The sequence below is a fragment of the Musa acuminata genome, chromosome BXJ3-4 (genome assembly GCF_036884655.1).
Source record: "Musa acuminata AAA Group cultivar baxijiao chromosome BXJ3-4, Cavendish_Baxijiao_AAA, whole genome shotgun sequence".
In the NCBI taxonomy this organism is placed as follows: Eukaryota; Viridiplantae; Streptophyta; class Magnoliopsida; order Zingiberales; family Musaceae; genus Musa; species Musa acuminata.
Window position 1 is genome coordinate 36,903,129 of NC_088352.1, and position 12,843 is coordinate 36,915,971.

At 39.0% G+C, this 12,843-nt stretch overlaps 3 protein-coding genes across 5 annotated transcripts; all 3 read right to left on the reverse strand.

Moving 5' to 3' along the window:
• Window positions 1-2,121: 2,121 nt before the first annotated feature.
• Window positions 2,122-3,108, reverse strand: LOC103977873 (jacalin-related lectin 19-like). Its single transcript, XM_009393523.3, has 3 exons — window positions 2,970-3,108; window positions 2,628-2,819; window positions 2,122-2,506 (listed from the first exon to the last, which is right to left on the reverse strand). Exons 1-3 carry the CDS (start codon window positions 3,102-3,104, stop codon window positions 2,270-2,272), a joined length of 564 nt encoding a protein of 187 aa, XP_009391798.3. The 5' UTR covers window positions 3,105-3,108; the 3' UTR covers window positions 2,122-2,269.
• A 3,613-nt stretch (window positions 3,109-6,721) lies between these two features.
• On the reverse strand, window positions 6,722-7,846 carry LOC135634871 (jacalin-related lectin 19-like). Of its 2 annotated transcripts, none has more exons than XM_065145553.1 (3): window positions 7,489-7,846; window positions 7,156-7,347; window positions 6,722-7,049 (listed from the first exon to the last, which is right to left on the reverse strand). In XM_065145553.1, exons 1-3 carry the CDS (start codon window positions 7,621-7,623, stop codon window positions 6,813-6,815), a joined length of 564 nt encoding a protein of 187 aa, XP_065001625.1. In that variant the 5' UTR covers window positions 7,624-7,846; the 3' UTR covers window positions 6,722-6,812. The 2 variants fall into 2 exon arrangements, with proteins under 2 accessions (XP_065001625.1, XP_065001624.1); XM_065145552.1 differs by having other exon boundaries at window positions 7,486-7,756.
• A 53-nt stretch (window positions 7,847-7,899) lies between these two features.
• LOC103976823 (AT-hook motif nuclear-localized protein 9-like) lies at window positions 7,900-12,729 on the reverse strand. Of its 2 annotated transcripts, XM_009392151.3 has the most exons (6): window positions 12,333-12,729; window positions 11,989-12,261; window positions 11,031-11,098; window positions 9,838-9,969; window positions 8,976-9,137; window positions 7,900-8,397 (listed from the first exon to the last, which is right to left on the reverse strand). In XM_009392151.3, the coding sequence occupies exons 2-6, from the start codon at window positions 12,257-12,259 to the stop codon at window positions 8,245-8,247; spliced, it is 786 nt and encodes a 261-aa protein (XP_009390426.2). In that variant the 5' UTR covers window positions 12,260-12,261; window positions 12,333-12,729; the 3' UTR covers window positions 7,900-8,244. The 2 variants fall into 2 exon arrangements, with proteins under 2 accessions (XP_009390426.2, XP_065001622.1); XM_065145550.1 differs by having other exon boundaries at window positions 11,989-12,729.
• Between the last annotated feature and the right edge of the window lie 114 nt (window positions 12,730-12,843).

The window sequence follows — 12,843 nt, forward strand, 5'->3', positions numbered from 1 at the left end:
TTTCTCAAGAACAATTGGTTTGCCGGTTTATTGTTCTGCCTGCTACCCTCACGAATGAATTAAAAGCGAGCATAACAACATTATAATTCTTGCTGAATTAGTTCCATATGATAATCATTGATTATTCTAATTACAATTGGATTGGTTAGTCCTATATGATTGTCTTGAATTTTTTTTTGAAAAAATATTTTTAAGTATTCCATGTCAATTTTAATACTGGAGTGAAATATGTACAATTTTAGGTGACATATAATTCTAATGCCTGCAGATCCTCTTCTAGAGTTTCCATGAAACACACAACATATCAGCAAAAGTCTTTGGTGCTGCTGAATACTCTGAAACATATCAGCAAATGTTTCTCTAACATGGTAGATTAACATCATATGTGTTTTTCGGGCAAACTTACATAAATTCAACCTAACGCAACGAATCATTGTCTGTGAAGCAAAAGAATCACCATTTGAAGTCACAGAACGATGAAGCTAATTGATGGTGTCATACAACTCCAAAACTTGTGGCCTTATAACTAAGAAATAGTTAGATAGGCAGATCATAAGTTAGAAAGGGAGTACCATGGACATCATCAACCAGCCATGGCCGGTATCTCGAGCACCAACACCTTCTTTACAAGCATCAGAGAAGACAATCAAAGAAGCTTACATACACATGAAAACTTAGTCTACCGAGGAATACCAAAACATGAAATCTGAAGCTTGAATGACACAACATGCTCGTTCCATGTAGGTGGCCTGCAGAATGCTTTCTTCACACACACACACACACACACACACACACACACACACACTGTAGAGTGGATGCTGTGGCTCATATGGAGGAGCTGTTGAGCTCATGTTTTGGGGTTACACTGCAACAGATTGCAAATTTCTGGAGATTATGTTTCTTCTTGTCCAAGAAAAAGAAATCAAGTGAGAATACTACATGTGAACATTTCTTTCAGTTTAGTTCTACATCATATATATAGGTATGAAGATCCGAATTAGCATATAACATTCCTATTTAGTTCCACATGAAAAATGCATGAACATCTGAGTTAGTATATAGAGTTATTTGGGTATACTATTTTTTTTCTTAGTATATGTCTACTGTAGGTTGCAGGCCAAAAATGGGAAATTTGGCATATATCTACATTTTTTTTTTTTGCCCTCTAGTAGGTGCATAAACTGATTAATCTGTGACACTGAAACTCAATTTACATTTTATTTATTTGTGCTTGTTGTAATGACTTCAAAATGTTTTTGATTCTTTGAATGGTGGGGTTTTGTTTTTTTTATTCTAATAGAAACTGCATGATGATGATGATGATGATGATGATGATGATGATGATGATGATGATGATGATTTCCAAAAATGAGATAGAAACTAGAGGTAATTTAAAGAAAAAAGAGAATCAAATAGTATGAATTAAGATTATAAAATTTACAGATAAGAGCTCTGTATCAACCCTAAACCCTAAATTATAACATGAGTTTCATATTGACATATACTTTTAATGAGTAATAATTTAATAATTTAAAAAAATGAAAAAAGATAATGTCCAGAACTCTTTATTTACAAATTTTATAATCTTAATTCATGATATTTGATTCTCTTTTTTATTTAAATTACCTCTATTTTCTATTTCATTTTTGGAAATCATCATCATCATCATCATCATCATCATCATGTAATTTCTCTTAGAAAAATATATTTTTTAATATATAAAAAAATTATAACCTTGGCTGAGGCTAAGGCTGAGTTTGATGGTGATGAACAAAACCTAACACTTAAGAGAAGAACTTGAGGTGATGAGAATTTTTACCTCTTCTTCTCTCTCTAAACTTTCTCCCTTGGATAGGGTTACTTCTCTTCTGTGCCTCTCTAATATACCATATCCATGGACTCATCTTATAGTTTGAGTTACGGAAGGAATCACTTGTTTCCAAGTAAGAGACTGCTTGACGATAGGAATTTGGATCGAGGCAAAAAAAACCTCTTATCGGATATTAGAATCAATTTCGTACGGAGACTATCTATCTCATGCGTTGACATATTTATTATATGGTTTACTTACAGGTTTTTGGGATCTCCATTTCCTTTCCAAATAAGAGGAACAGTACGGAATTTGGATTGAGGTAAAGACCTTTATTTATTATCAGATATTAGAATTAATTTCGTACAGAGACGATCTTATGAGACGCATTATATCGATCGCTTATGTTCTCAGTTGCATCCAATGGCTTAGGAGAGTAGACGTATGTTTGGTGGATCGCTAAGCTGTATAAACCCCGATGGCGTCGAGGAATTGGCCTGAGCGGGCGAAGAACCCCACGATCCTTTGACTTCCTGCATCCAAATCGAAAGTAAAACCATCTTCCACCCCGTACGGCCCATACGTCTTCTTGTTGTTGCCAAAAGTCAGCGACCTTATCACCATTTCGCCGCGGAAAAAGCCATATCGACCACTTATCCATGTCAAGTATTCATCGCCATCGACATCCAGATTGATCTGCATGCATGCGCAAAAAACATACACGGATGAACGTAACAGCTCTATGCTGCAGCTGCTGTCAGGAAGAGGCTGCCAAGAAACTGGAGGTTGTGGAGAATGATTAGAGTTTTGACTTGACCTCGGAAAGTTGCCCTCCGCTTCCCCCCCACCAGCCGGTCCACCCGTTGCAGCCGTCGTGATGGTACATAATTCTAATGGCGTTCACTGCGAGCCCATGGCGAAGCATCACCTTCAGGATGCGAGTGTCGGGACCTACACCCATGTCCCTCTCGCTCCCGCCGGCGCCACCACAAGGTCCGGAGACGTAGACCTGCACCCAACAGAGCAACCTAATCAGCGTCTTCCGCATCTGTGAGCACAGATGAGACGTCCGTCATCCCATGTTTCTTGGATTGATCTGGAATCGTGTGGTCACAGAATGAACCAAACATCACACGACAACAAAGTGTAGATTTACGACCGAGGGCCTCATGGCGTCCGAAGTTTCATCGCTGTCAGGGTGGTGACTGCCATCTGACTCCGAGTTCTTGCTCGCCCAAGACGTGGTCCACTGGTAGAGGAGCCTCCAACAGCTGCAGACTTTGGAAAATGCCATGACGTTGAAGGAGATCGGAGAGGTTGAGGCGCACTAAAACAAAATTTGAGAGTCTGGGAAAGGAGATACCTTGTACATTCGCTCACGAAATTATCTTCCCTTCGTTCCCCGCTTCTCCCTCTCTTTCCTGTAGAGAAAGCAAGCGAATAAATACTTGGAGGAGTTGATGGAGGATGGAAGGAAGCACAAGTGGAAATAATACAAAGTGCGAATTTTAAAGCTCTGGTCTTCCTTGATAGAGACGACGAATACCGATGGATGGTTTCAGCCCATGACATGGCTATCTTTATAAGCATGTATATATATCCCTCTAAACACCAACTAGAAAATATTCTCAATTAATATTATTGGAAAATATTTACGTATAATATATATATATATATATATATATATATATATGTTAAATGACTAATAATGTGTAATAAATATATGTTAAATAACTAATAATGAGTGATCACATGTTTGTGATTACCGATTCTAACGTCAGATGAGAAGTTTTGCCTAAGGATAGTTAATCACGCAGCAACTAATAAGATCACGTCCGATTTAATAAAAGGAGAAACCCTTTACGTCTCATTTAATAAATTATAATAATACGAGTATAGTATGCCAAAATTCATGATACAGGAAAATTCATCTCGAATTGTAGCTCTGCAAGGAACAAGACATATGACAATAATATTCTTAGAAGGAAATATTCGGCTCATACCATACAATACTTTGTTAGGCATAACTCACTATAATGACCCATCTATTTAATATAACATAGATCAAATTCATCAATGAATCCACTTTTTATTTCGGTTCTAACTCGAGTATAGGAGGAATCGGATCGGACACCCTCACCCGTCCAATCTTCTTGTAGGTCAATCATCGGGCAAGGATATGAATATTCGAACTATCCTACGGGCACCTTCAAACTCTTATACACATACCTTAGGACCGAGTCAGATTAACAGAGATATTATCGATTATCATCATTATTATTTTCGCACTAGAAAGAAAATCTCATATCGCAAGAGCACTACACTACGGACCCACTCAACGAGCACTCAAGTGAGGGTGCACCACTGTCGACACATATCATGTTCAACAAGGAAAGTCAATAATCAATCTTTCCAACCATTGATGCCACTACCTCCGTCTAGACACTCATGAGACTAGTGTCAATCGAATTTTTCATGAATCTTGTTCAATATGTTGATACAGTTGGTCGTGCCTCTACTCTCACAATTAACTTAGTTGGTGCCTGCTATCCCTCAATAGTCAATGGTGTCGCAAACCTCGATAGAATTGCCTCGAGCTATCTCAATGCTAGTAGTAGCCAAGTTGCCTTAATATGTAGATGCCCTGACCAATGGGGTCCCAAGATCTTCGACGATCGAGTTTAGTAGGTCGTGTTGTCCTCATTTAATGGCCCTTGAGTTAGAGGCTTAGTCAACAAATTTAGAATACACCTTGCAGGTACAACTATGATAGATTTTCCAATGCTTAGAAGATATACGCTATAAGTTCTACATGACGAAGATGAGGAGCTTGGTTGGCCTTGCCTTCATCGAATCCCCCCTTGCCTGACATATACAAGAGGAGCTCATCCGCCCAAGCTTTCGACTTCATAACTTGGAAGCATTCAATAATGGAGGAACTAATCTGACGAAACACATGGCAACCTTCCATACTCAAATGGTGCTCTACAGTATATATGATGCTTACTAGTCATAGGTGTTTTGCAAGCCAATCACGTGAGTGATGACACATGTGATATGGCACACACTCTTTTTGCTTATTATTATTATGATATTTACTCATTTTCTATTATTATTATTATTATTATTATTATTAATATATATATATATATATATATATATATATATATATATATATATATATATATATATAATATATATATATATAGTGATGTCCATGGATTTGTGCAATGAGAATCAAATAATGATGAGATCACAATAATGAGACCGATTCGTCTTTAAACACAGACCCTAAATAATCTCGATCATAGGGTACTCGAGAGGGACATCGAGATAACCGGACAGAGTGGTGTACTGTATATCCGTTCATATGATGGATGTGACTGGTCTTATAGCTACTCGTGTGGAGACACTAGGAATACAGTACAGGTGAGAATGAGTTCACTTATTGATTCACTCATAGAATGCTAAATGATTAATGATACATCATTGTCAAACAACAATTTCATCATCCCAGTGGTGTATTTGATCTTTAAACTTGAGATATCAAGGATGTCATATATGAATACTCCACTCTTTGATACCGGACTTATAGGCCTAGAAATTTTAAATCTAGTATAACCGGTCATCGGGAGTAACATCCAACCTTACGAGGGCTATTGAGTGTTGATAGAGGATCATTTGCTCTCGGTGTCATGAGAGGAATATCTCATGTGTTTTTGCTCAAACAAATCCATGGCTAAGGTTATTCAAATTGAGAGAGAAAGAGTTCTCCGGAGAATCCGATTAGAGCGGGACTTGAATAAAAATCATATGAACTTAATAGCATCATGCTCGATATATGGTATATATGGTATTAGATGGATAAGAGACTATATATATATATATATATATATTGAAATCCCCTATATCGTTTGGGGACTACGAGGTAATGAACTAGTACGTTCGTAATAAATGAGTCGAGTGAATTATTATGAAGATAATATTTTTTATTTTTAAATTTCACTTGAGAAAAGAAGTTATGATCAAGGTTAATAAATATCTTTTTATTTTCTGTCATATGATTACTGCAATCATTGTCCAAATACCATACATTTGATGTTTCTTATTAAACATTCATACAAGAGAAGAGTTGTTTGGTTTCATTCTCAATTGAAGTTTGCCTCTTGTTTATCATTCTTCTCTTTGAGAATGATTGGGACACCTTTTACATATGGATCTACAATCTTTTGACTCATGATTGGTATTCTTGCAAATTCTGCAACCTGAATTTGAATCTTTTTGTTGATACTCTTTCTTTTGGTAACTTTGGTCGCTTTGTCCTCTTTCCTTTTTGTTAAATGATCCTCCATTAGGGTTTATATTTTAGATTCTTCTATGAAAAATTCAGTTTCGACTGAAATGCTTATTCGACAGGTTGATTGGAAGATGATGTGTTCATTCTTTCCTCCTGCACTCACTCGAAGGGAACTCATCGATTCAAGAAAAGTAAAGTGGCAAGATTCTTTGATTCTTCTATCGCTACTACAACGTGGCAGGAAGACTTGTAAGAACTTTGCGAACAACCTTTTTTATCTTCAATAATATCTCCAAGACTTATAATCTGATTAACAATTTCAATTACTTTGCCATGTTGTCAAACTCTTCCATGATTTTTCATGCTTATTTTAACTTTTTTTGCATCAAAAATTCATGGATAGATAGATCTATTCACCCCTTATTGAATATATCATACAGCAGTTGCATCCCCCTTTTAATGTTATCCTTGTTTTCCTTTTATTTTGTTACTGTCCTCTTAATTTTGAGGTGGTTCTTCATATGAATCTTAATAATCATAGTGTTCTTCCTCAAAGTTGATAAGGTCAATCCGGAATGGGATTGGCTCTTCTGCCTCGGCCGAGACTGGTAACATTGATGTATTGATGTATTATATAATATGATAGCAGAGTACAAACACAACTTGGATGAGAAGTCTGAGGTAGGAGAAGGCAGCCATGGATCGTCAAGCTGTATAAACCCCGATGGCGTCGAGGAATTGGCCTGCGCGGGCGAAGAACCCCACGATCCTTTGACCTCCTGCGTCCAACTTGAAAGGAGCACCATCTTCCACCCCGAACGGCCCATACGTCCTCTTGTTGGTGGCAAAAGTCAGCGACTTTATCACCAGGTAGCCGCCGCAAATGCCGTATCGACCACTTATGCATGCCAAGTATTCATCGCGTTCATCGTCCAGAACGACCTGCATGCATGACCAAAACATACGCAGATGAACTGAAAGGTTGCTGATAAGTTGGGGGAACAGAACAGGAGGAGGTGGAGAATGATTAGGGTTTTGGGCACTTGACCTCGGAAAGTTGCCCTCCTCTTCCCCCCCACCAGTCGGTCCACTCGTCGCGGCCGTCGCGCCGGTACAGAATTCTAATGGCGTCCACGGCAAGCCCATGGCGAACCATCACCTTTAGGATGTGAGTGCCGGGATCTGCACCCATGTTCCTCTCGCTCCCGCCGGCGCCACCGCAAGGTCCGCAGGTGTAGACCTGCACCCAACACAGCAACCTAATAAGCAACACACAAGATTCTTCCGCATCTGTGAGCACAGATGATACGTCTGTCATCCCATGTTTCTTGGATTAATCTGGAATTGCGTGGTCACACAATGAAAAATGTAGATTTACCACCGAGGGCTTCCTGGCGTGCGAGGTCTCATCAGGGGCCGGGGGCTGACTGCCATCTGACTCCGAGTTCTTCTTCACCCAAGACGAAGTCCACTGGTAGAGCAGCTTCCAACAGCTGCAGACCTTGGAAAATGTCATGATGTCGAAGGAGATTGGAGAGGTCGAAGAGCATCGAAACAATTTAAGAGTCTGAGAAAGGAGATACCTTGTACCTTCACTTACGAAAATACCTTCCCCGCTTCTCCGTCTCTTGGGTTTTCGGTAGAGAATACATTCTTTGGAGTCGATGGAGGATGGAAGCACAAGTGGAAATGGTACCCAGTCTGGTTCTTCCTTGATAGAGACGATGACTACTGCCCATGACAGTTTGGCTCCCAAGCCACAACCTAAATTTACATTTATTCTTCCAAATGAGAAACACACACAAAAAAACACAAACTTGCATTTATCTGCTCACAGAATCTACAGGAATTCATGCTACTTGCACAGGCATGATCCAACTTGAGTGAACAATACGAAATAGGCTGGTTCACTTCAATCCAACATGATCACTAGGGTGGCCACATAACATTGCACCATCACGAGGGCACTACAGAAGAACATATCAAAGAGACGATTAAGCAAGGAAACACTACTAGTCTTGTGACTCCAACAAGGTCCACTATGTATGCTCCTTTTGAAAGATCACCATTTAGCAGCCACATGCAAAATCAAAGAGCTAATCTGGGTCAAGTCATTATGGACCAGGCAATCCTCCCTTCATTTTGGAGTAACGTCTTGATTTGGAGGCACGCTGAATGGTTTGCCTTGTTTATCCCTAATCTGATGTTCAGAAACATCATCCCTTCCATCTTCTGTAATTATTCTGTCCTTTGCACTTGATCCAGCATAAATGAAACTTCCTACAATCACCTAGAAAGCAGAAAGGCATTATTTGATGTTTTAAGGATCAGACGTTCCAAAATGAAATGGGAAGAAAAGAACCATAACACTAAGATTCAAGTAAGTGCATAAATTTAGCCAAGTCAACTGAGAACTATTTTAAGTTCTTCGCCACATAGCTGGTTCTGAATTAGGTTCAGATAAGATGCATATGACAGTGTACTAAATGCCTCGATGCATACAACCAAGTAGCGGAATGAAATAATGAGTTCCAATTATGATAAACAAAGTATAACTGAAATCCTTGGCACGACGAAATGTTTAATCACTATCAGTGCATCTAAAACTAAAAGTGTAAGCCAATAAATGGGTTAGAACTTATTAATTATATCTTAACATTATCTCAGATTTGGGATGACCGATTACTCACTAAACATGTGAAACTTGAATTGAACAAGGAAAATTACACAACAATGGAGCCCAAAAATTAGGACCTCCAGATCTAATACCATGGTTATCTTAGCCACAGTCAATCCATTCTAAAAGCATATGCTGATGGAGAAGACCAAAAAGTTAAACATTCTAATGCTAGGGTCAAAGTAATTTACCTGTACAGGTTTGGCAGCTATGAGTGATCCACCGACAAGTCCACCAATCACTCGACCATAAGGACTAGAAAGAGAGATGCATAGCCCTCTACTTTGGCTACGTAATCCATCATTATTTGTTGGCAAGTACAGTCCAGACAAGCAAAGTATCTCAAAAAGGCCCTATATAATTTGTCAAACCCCATTACATAGTTATAAAAATTGGACCTTGGACCATGACTGAAATGAAAGAGTTTAAGACAGAAAAGTTCTCAAACAGCATTAGACAGCTGAAGCTATCCTATTATTGAGTCGATCCAGGACAACTCAGACAATTACAAATTACTGCAGCATGTAATCACCAAAGTTATCGTAAGAGACAAATAACATGTGATACACAGTGCAAACTCAAATACACTAAAATCCATATTCACTTCCAAACACAGATCAATTTTAGTGGCACTTACCTGCAGTGCAAACTAGCAATGACAACTTCCTGATATGCAAAACTAAAAATTCATATATTTGGCAGATATGGGCAGGCATTAGATATCTCCTGTTAGTAATGAAATGTAATGCAATTTAATCACTAACAAAATGGAAGTTTGCTCTTTGAATTCTAAAAGCATATCGCTGACATTGACAGCTTTTTTTACAATTTAATCACCAATCAATTTCATCCAGATGCTGACGCCTAAGGTGAGTCTACTTTCATCACTTGCATACATTTCAAAGGTTTCTATTCAGTGTATAAAGATTTGTAAATATATCTTCCATTTAATACCAAATATATCAGGCTTTGAAATGCTAAAAAGGAATTACAAAAAATGGAAAAGAAAAAAAATACCTGATGAAGGAATATCTAAAAAAATGAAATTTTGACCTCATAAGTGACCATGATGCCAGAAGTTCCAGGCTTGTGAAGCGTAACTGTGGACACAGCACCATATGCTGAGAGGATAAAAACAGCCCTGGGTCCCTGCTTTGAAAATGACATAATCTTCTCTGAAATGTTCTGCACGAGAATGAAGATGATCATATTAATCACCAATTTTTAATAGCAATTCTTACGACTTCTGCATCTGAAACCCTCAACATAACTATATTTGTATTCCTCTAAACACCAACTAGAAAATATTATTAATTTGTATTATTGGAAAATATTTAATCTGTATCACTAGTAACCCAGGATTCAACCAACCACAAAATTTCCTTTCTTCATGCTATATTTAGCTTAGGTTATTCTCTTGCAGAACTTCCTTATTTTCCCAACCATGCATTTCAGCCATCTACTTCCAAATTCTCTCTCTCAGATGTCAGTTGTCACGCATACACACAAATGAAAATAAAGATTCACTTGACCTCCAAAACTTTGCTATTAGTGTTGTGCATTTCTTTCTCCACATAAAAAGCAAATGGAGTAACTAATTTTCTTTCTGTTTCATCTCTGCTACCATACCACATACCCAGTTTGTATGCATTAGACTTGTTCAAATTCTTTACCTCATCTGATTATTATAGATTTTGTTGCTCTAAACATATTTTTTTAGAAAAATTATTACTTCAGAAATAAATACAACAAAAAATGTTCCATATTCTCTAACCAAGCACGACTTGATTGATATGTAATTTGTTGCAATAAAGTCAAGGACCTTTAAGGGATCACATCCATTTGACAACGTTTGGAAAATCTACAGTGGAAACTAGATCATTTATAAGTATGATGATTGTCATAGCCATATAAAATATTTCTATATCAACAGCATGGGAATTTAGGACTAAACATATACCTGTATGCTTTGTGCAGCAAAAGCATGCATGACAAACAGACAAACAATTTATATATATACATATAAAATAACCAATACCATGTAACAAATAGATCTCACACAAAAACTCTATGAATTCCCAGCCATAAACTTGTTTGACACAAAGTAATGCACCATGTACAGGCTTCTCAGCGGCAGTTTTGGATATGCTGAATAGGAACCACACCGCACATTTATAACAAAAAAAAAAAGATATCCGAGAGGAAAGAGGCAACACATGATAAAAATGAAGCCATAGAATTCATACCTCACCTACTGCAATCATCATGACATGGGGAGTAAAACCAACTCCAGCTGAAGTAACAATCCATTCACCTGTTGCAGGGTGGTAGGCAAAAGTTTTAAGATTCAGTATTATAGATTGCATCCTAGATGTAGAGTACCAAGAGATTTTATGAGTATCTCATTGCCTGCCTAATAAAAAATAAAAGTCAATGCAGAACACATGCCCTTTAATCAATAAAGGTGAGTGCAACAACACAGCATTTAAAGCACATATTGACAGAATTACTTACTAACAGATAATTGAAAAGATGGAGATTGTCAAAGGTTGCATGTGGTATGCAGATCAGTAACAGGTCAGCTTTTACCCAAAACCCTGACTTTCTAAAACATGCAATCTCTACCAGAAACACGATCATTATGAAAAAGGAGAACCTTTTACAACCCATTCAATAAATTATAACTATGTGAGTTTATACTATGCGAAAATTCATGATCCTCCAATTCACCAAAGCATGTTAAGAACAAAGAACTACAGGACATTGAGACTTAACTAAATCACATAGTCTGACAGAGGGTAAATCAAAGAAAGAACTATTATAATAACACCAGAATGTCACTGTGTCTGATGGTATTGACAACTATTTCACGAGAATGCACAAAAAATCGAAAGCCTACTCGTTTTTATGGTGTTACTGGTGTTCCCCTTAGTCTTCTTTAGTTCAGCTTTGCTACGGTGGCAATGGATTCACCAAAATTTCAAAAATGAGGATTTTTGCCACCAGGAATACGAATAACCAATAATCGAGCATTTACTCGAACACCTGATGGTTAAAATTCCAAATGGCCTCACAGTGTTACAAGAGTCGGGAAGAATCACTCCTAAACACTAATGCTTGCAGTGCAACCACTAATCACCATTTCGTTCGATATAGTCACGGAACAATGCAAGATTCCATCGAAGGAGAGATTTCTCTACTCACCAAGCCGCCGACTGCCCGGCGGTCTGCCTCTTCGCCGCTCATGTATGGAAGCTTCGGATCCATCGCACCCATACCCTCGCGGCTTCGCCTCCTCCGGCTCCTCCTGGCCCGCTATCGCGCCGAAACCGCCACCAGGGAGGGACGATTCCACCGAGCATGTCACAGAGCTGGCGCCGTCGGAAGGCGCTGCCGAGCTCGCTGCGGATTTCGGCAACGGCGGGAAGCCCGGGGGAGCGGTGCCCACCAGGTCGAGGCGCGGAGTTCCACCCATGGCTAGAATGCGAAATGAGGAGTTGACAAGGACCTGCAGACCTACAGATGAACAAAAGAAAACCACCTCTTACCCTTCCTTTTCTCTTCCTCCTCCTCCTCCTCCTCGTACGCCCGCGCTCCGTGAAAATAATCCAAGGATGGCAACAGAAAACAGCGGCACGGAATGGGGCCTTTGTCGGCAGCTGCGGTCTCCAGTTCCGCGAACTGCTCCGCCGCGGAACCCTCGAGGAAATGCTGGTGTGGAAGAGGGCGGGAGAGCGCGCGCAGCAAGAGTGCAAATGGCACGCGGCGGTGTCGAGGCCCGACTCTTCTGACCCCTCTCGCTCTCCTCTCTCTGCAAAAAAGGAAAGAAACGGCACACCACGCAGCAACAAAACGCCATCCTCTGCCTTGGCGGAGACATGAACCAGGGTGTTCCTCCCACAAAAACTATGACGTGTACGCCTAGAAACTTGTGTATATGGGTCCCACGCGTAAATCCCTCCTCGCAAACATCGCCCACAAATGCTACATCACACACACACACTCACACACTATATATATATATATATATATATATATATATATATATATATAATCACA

Coding starts and splice junctions, on each gene's coding strand:
- LOC103977873 (XM_009393523.3), bottom strand. CDS start 3,104: ATGGCATTTTCCAAAGTCTGCAGCTGTTGGAGGCTCCTCTACCAGTGG. Junction 2,820..2,969: donor CGGACGCCATGAGGCCCTCG/GTCGTAAATCTA, acceptor TGTTGGGTGCAG/GTCTACGTCTCCGGACCTTG. Junction 2,507..2,627: donor GCGGAGGGCAACTTTCCGAG/GTCAAGTCAAAA, acceptor GCATGCATGCAG/ATCAATCTGGATGTCGATGG.
- LOC135634871 (XM_065145552.1), bottom strand. CDS start 7,623: ATGACATTTTCCAAGGTCTGCAGCTGTTGGAAGCTGCTCTACCAGTGG. Junction 7,348..7,485: donor ACGCCAGGAAGCCCTCGGTG/GTAAATCTACAT, acceptor TGTTGGGTGCAG/GTCTACACCTGCGGACCTTG. Junction 7,050..7,155: donor GAGGAGGGCAACTTTCCGAG/GTCAAGTGCCCA, acceptor TCATGCATGCAG/GTCGTTCTGGACGATGAACG.
- LOC103976823 (XM_009392151.3), bottom strand. CDS start 12,259: ATGGGTGGAACTCCGCGCCTCGACCTGGTGGGCACCGCTCCCCCGGGC. Junction 11,099..11,988: donor GCCGGGCAGTCGGCGGCTTG/GTGAGTAGAGAA, acceptor ACCCTGCAACAG/GTGAATGGATTGTTACTTCA. Junction 9,138..9,837: donor GCATCATGGTCACTTATGAG/GTCAAAATTTCA, acceptor CAAATTATATAG/GGCCTTTTTGAGATACTTTG.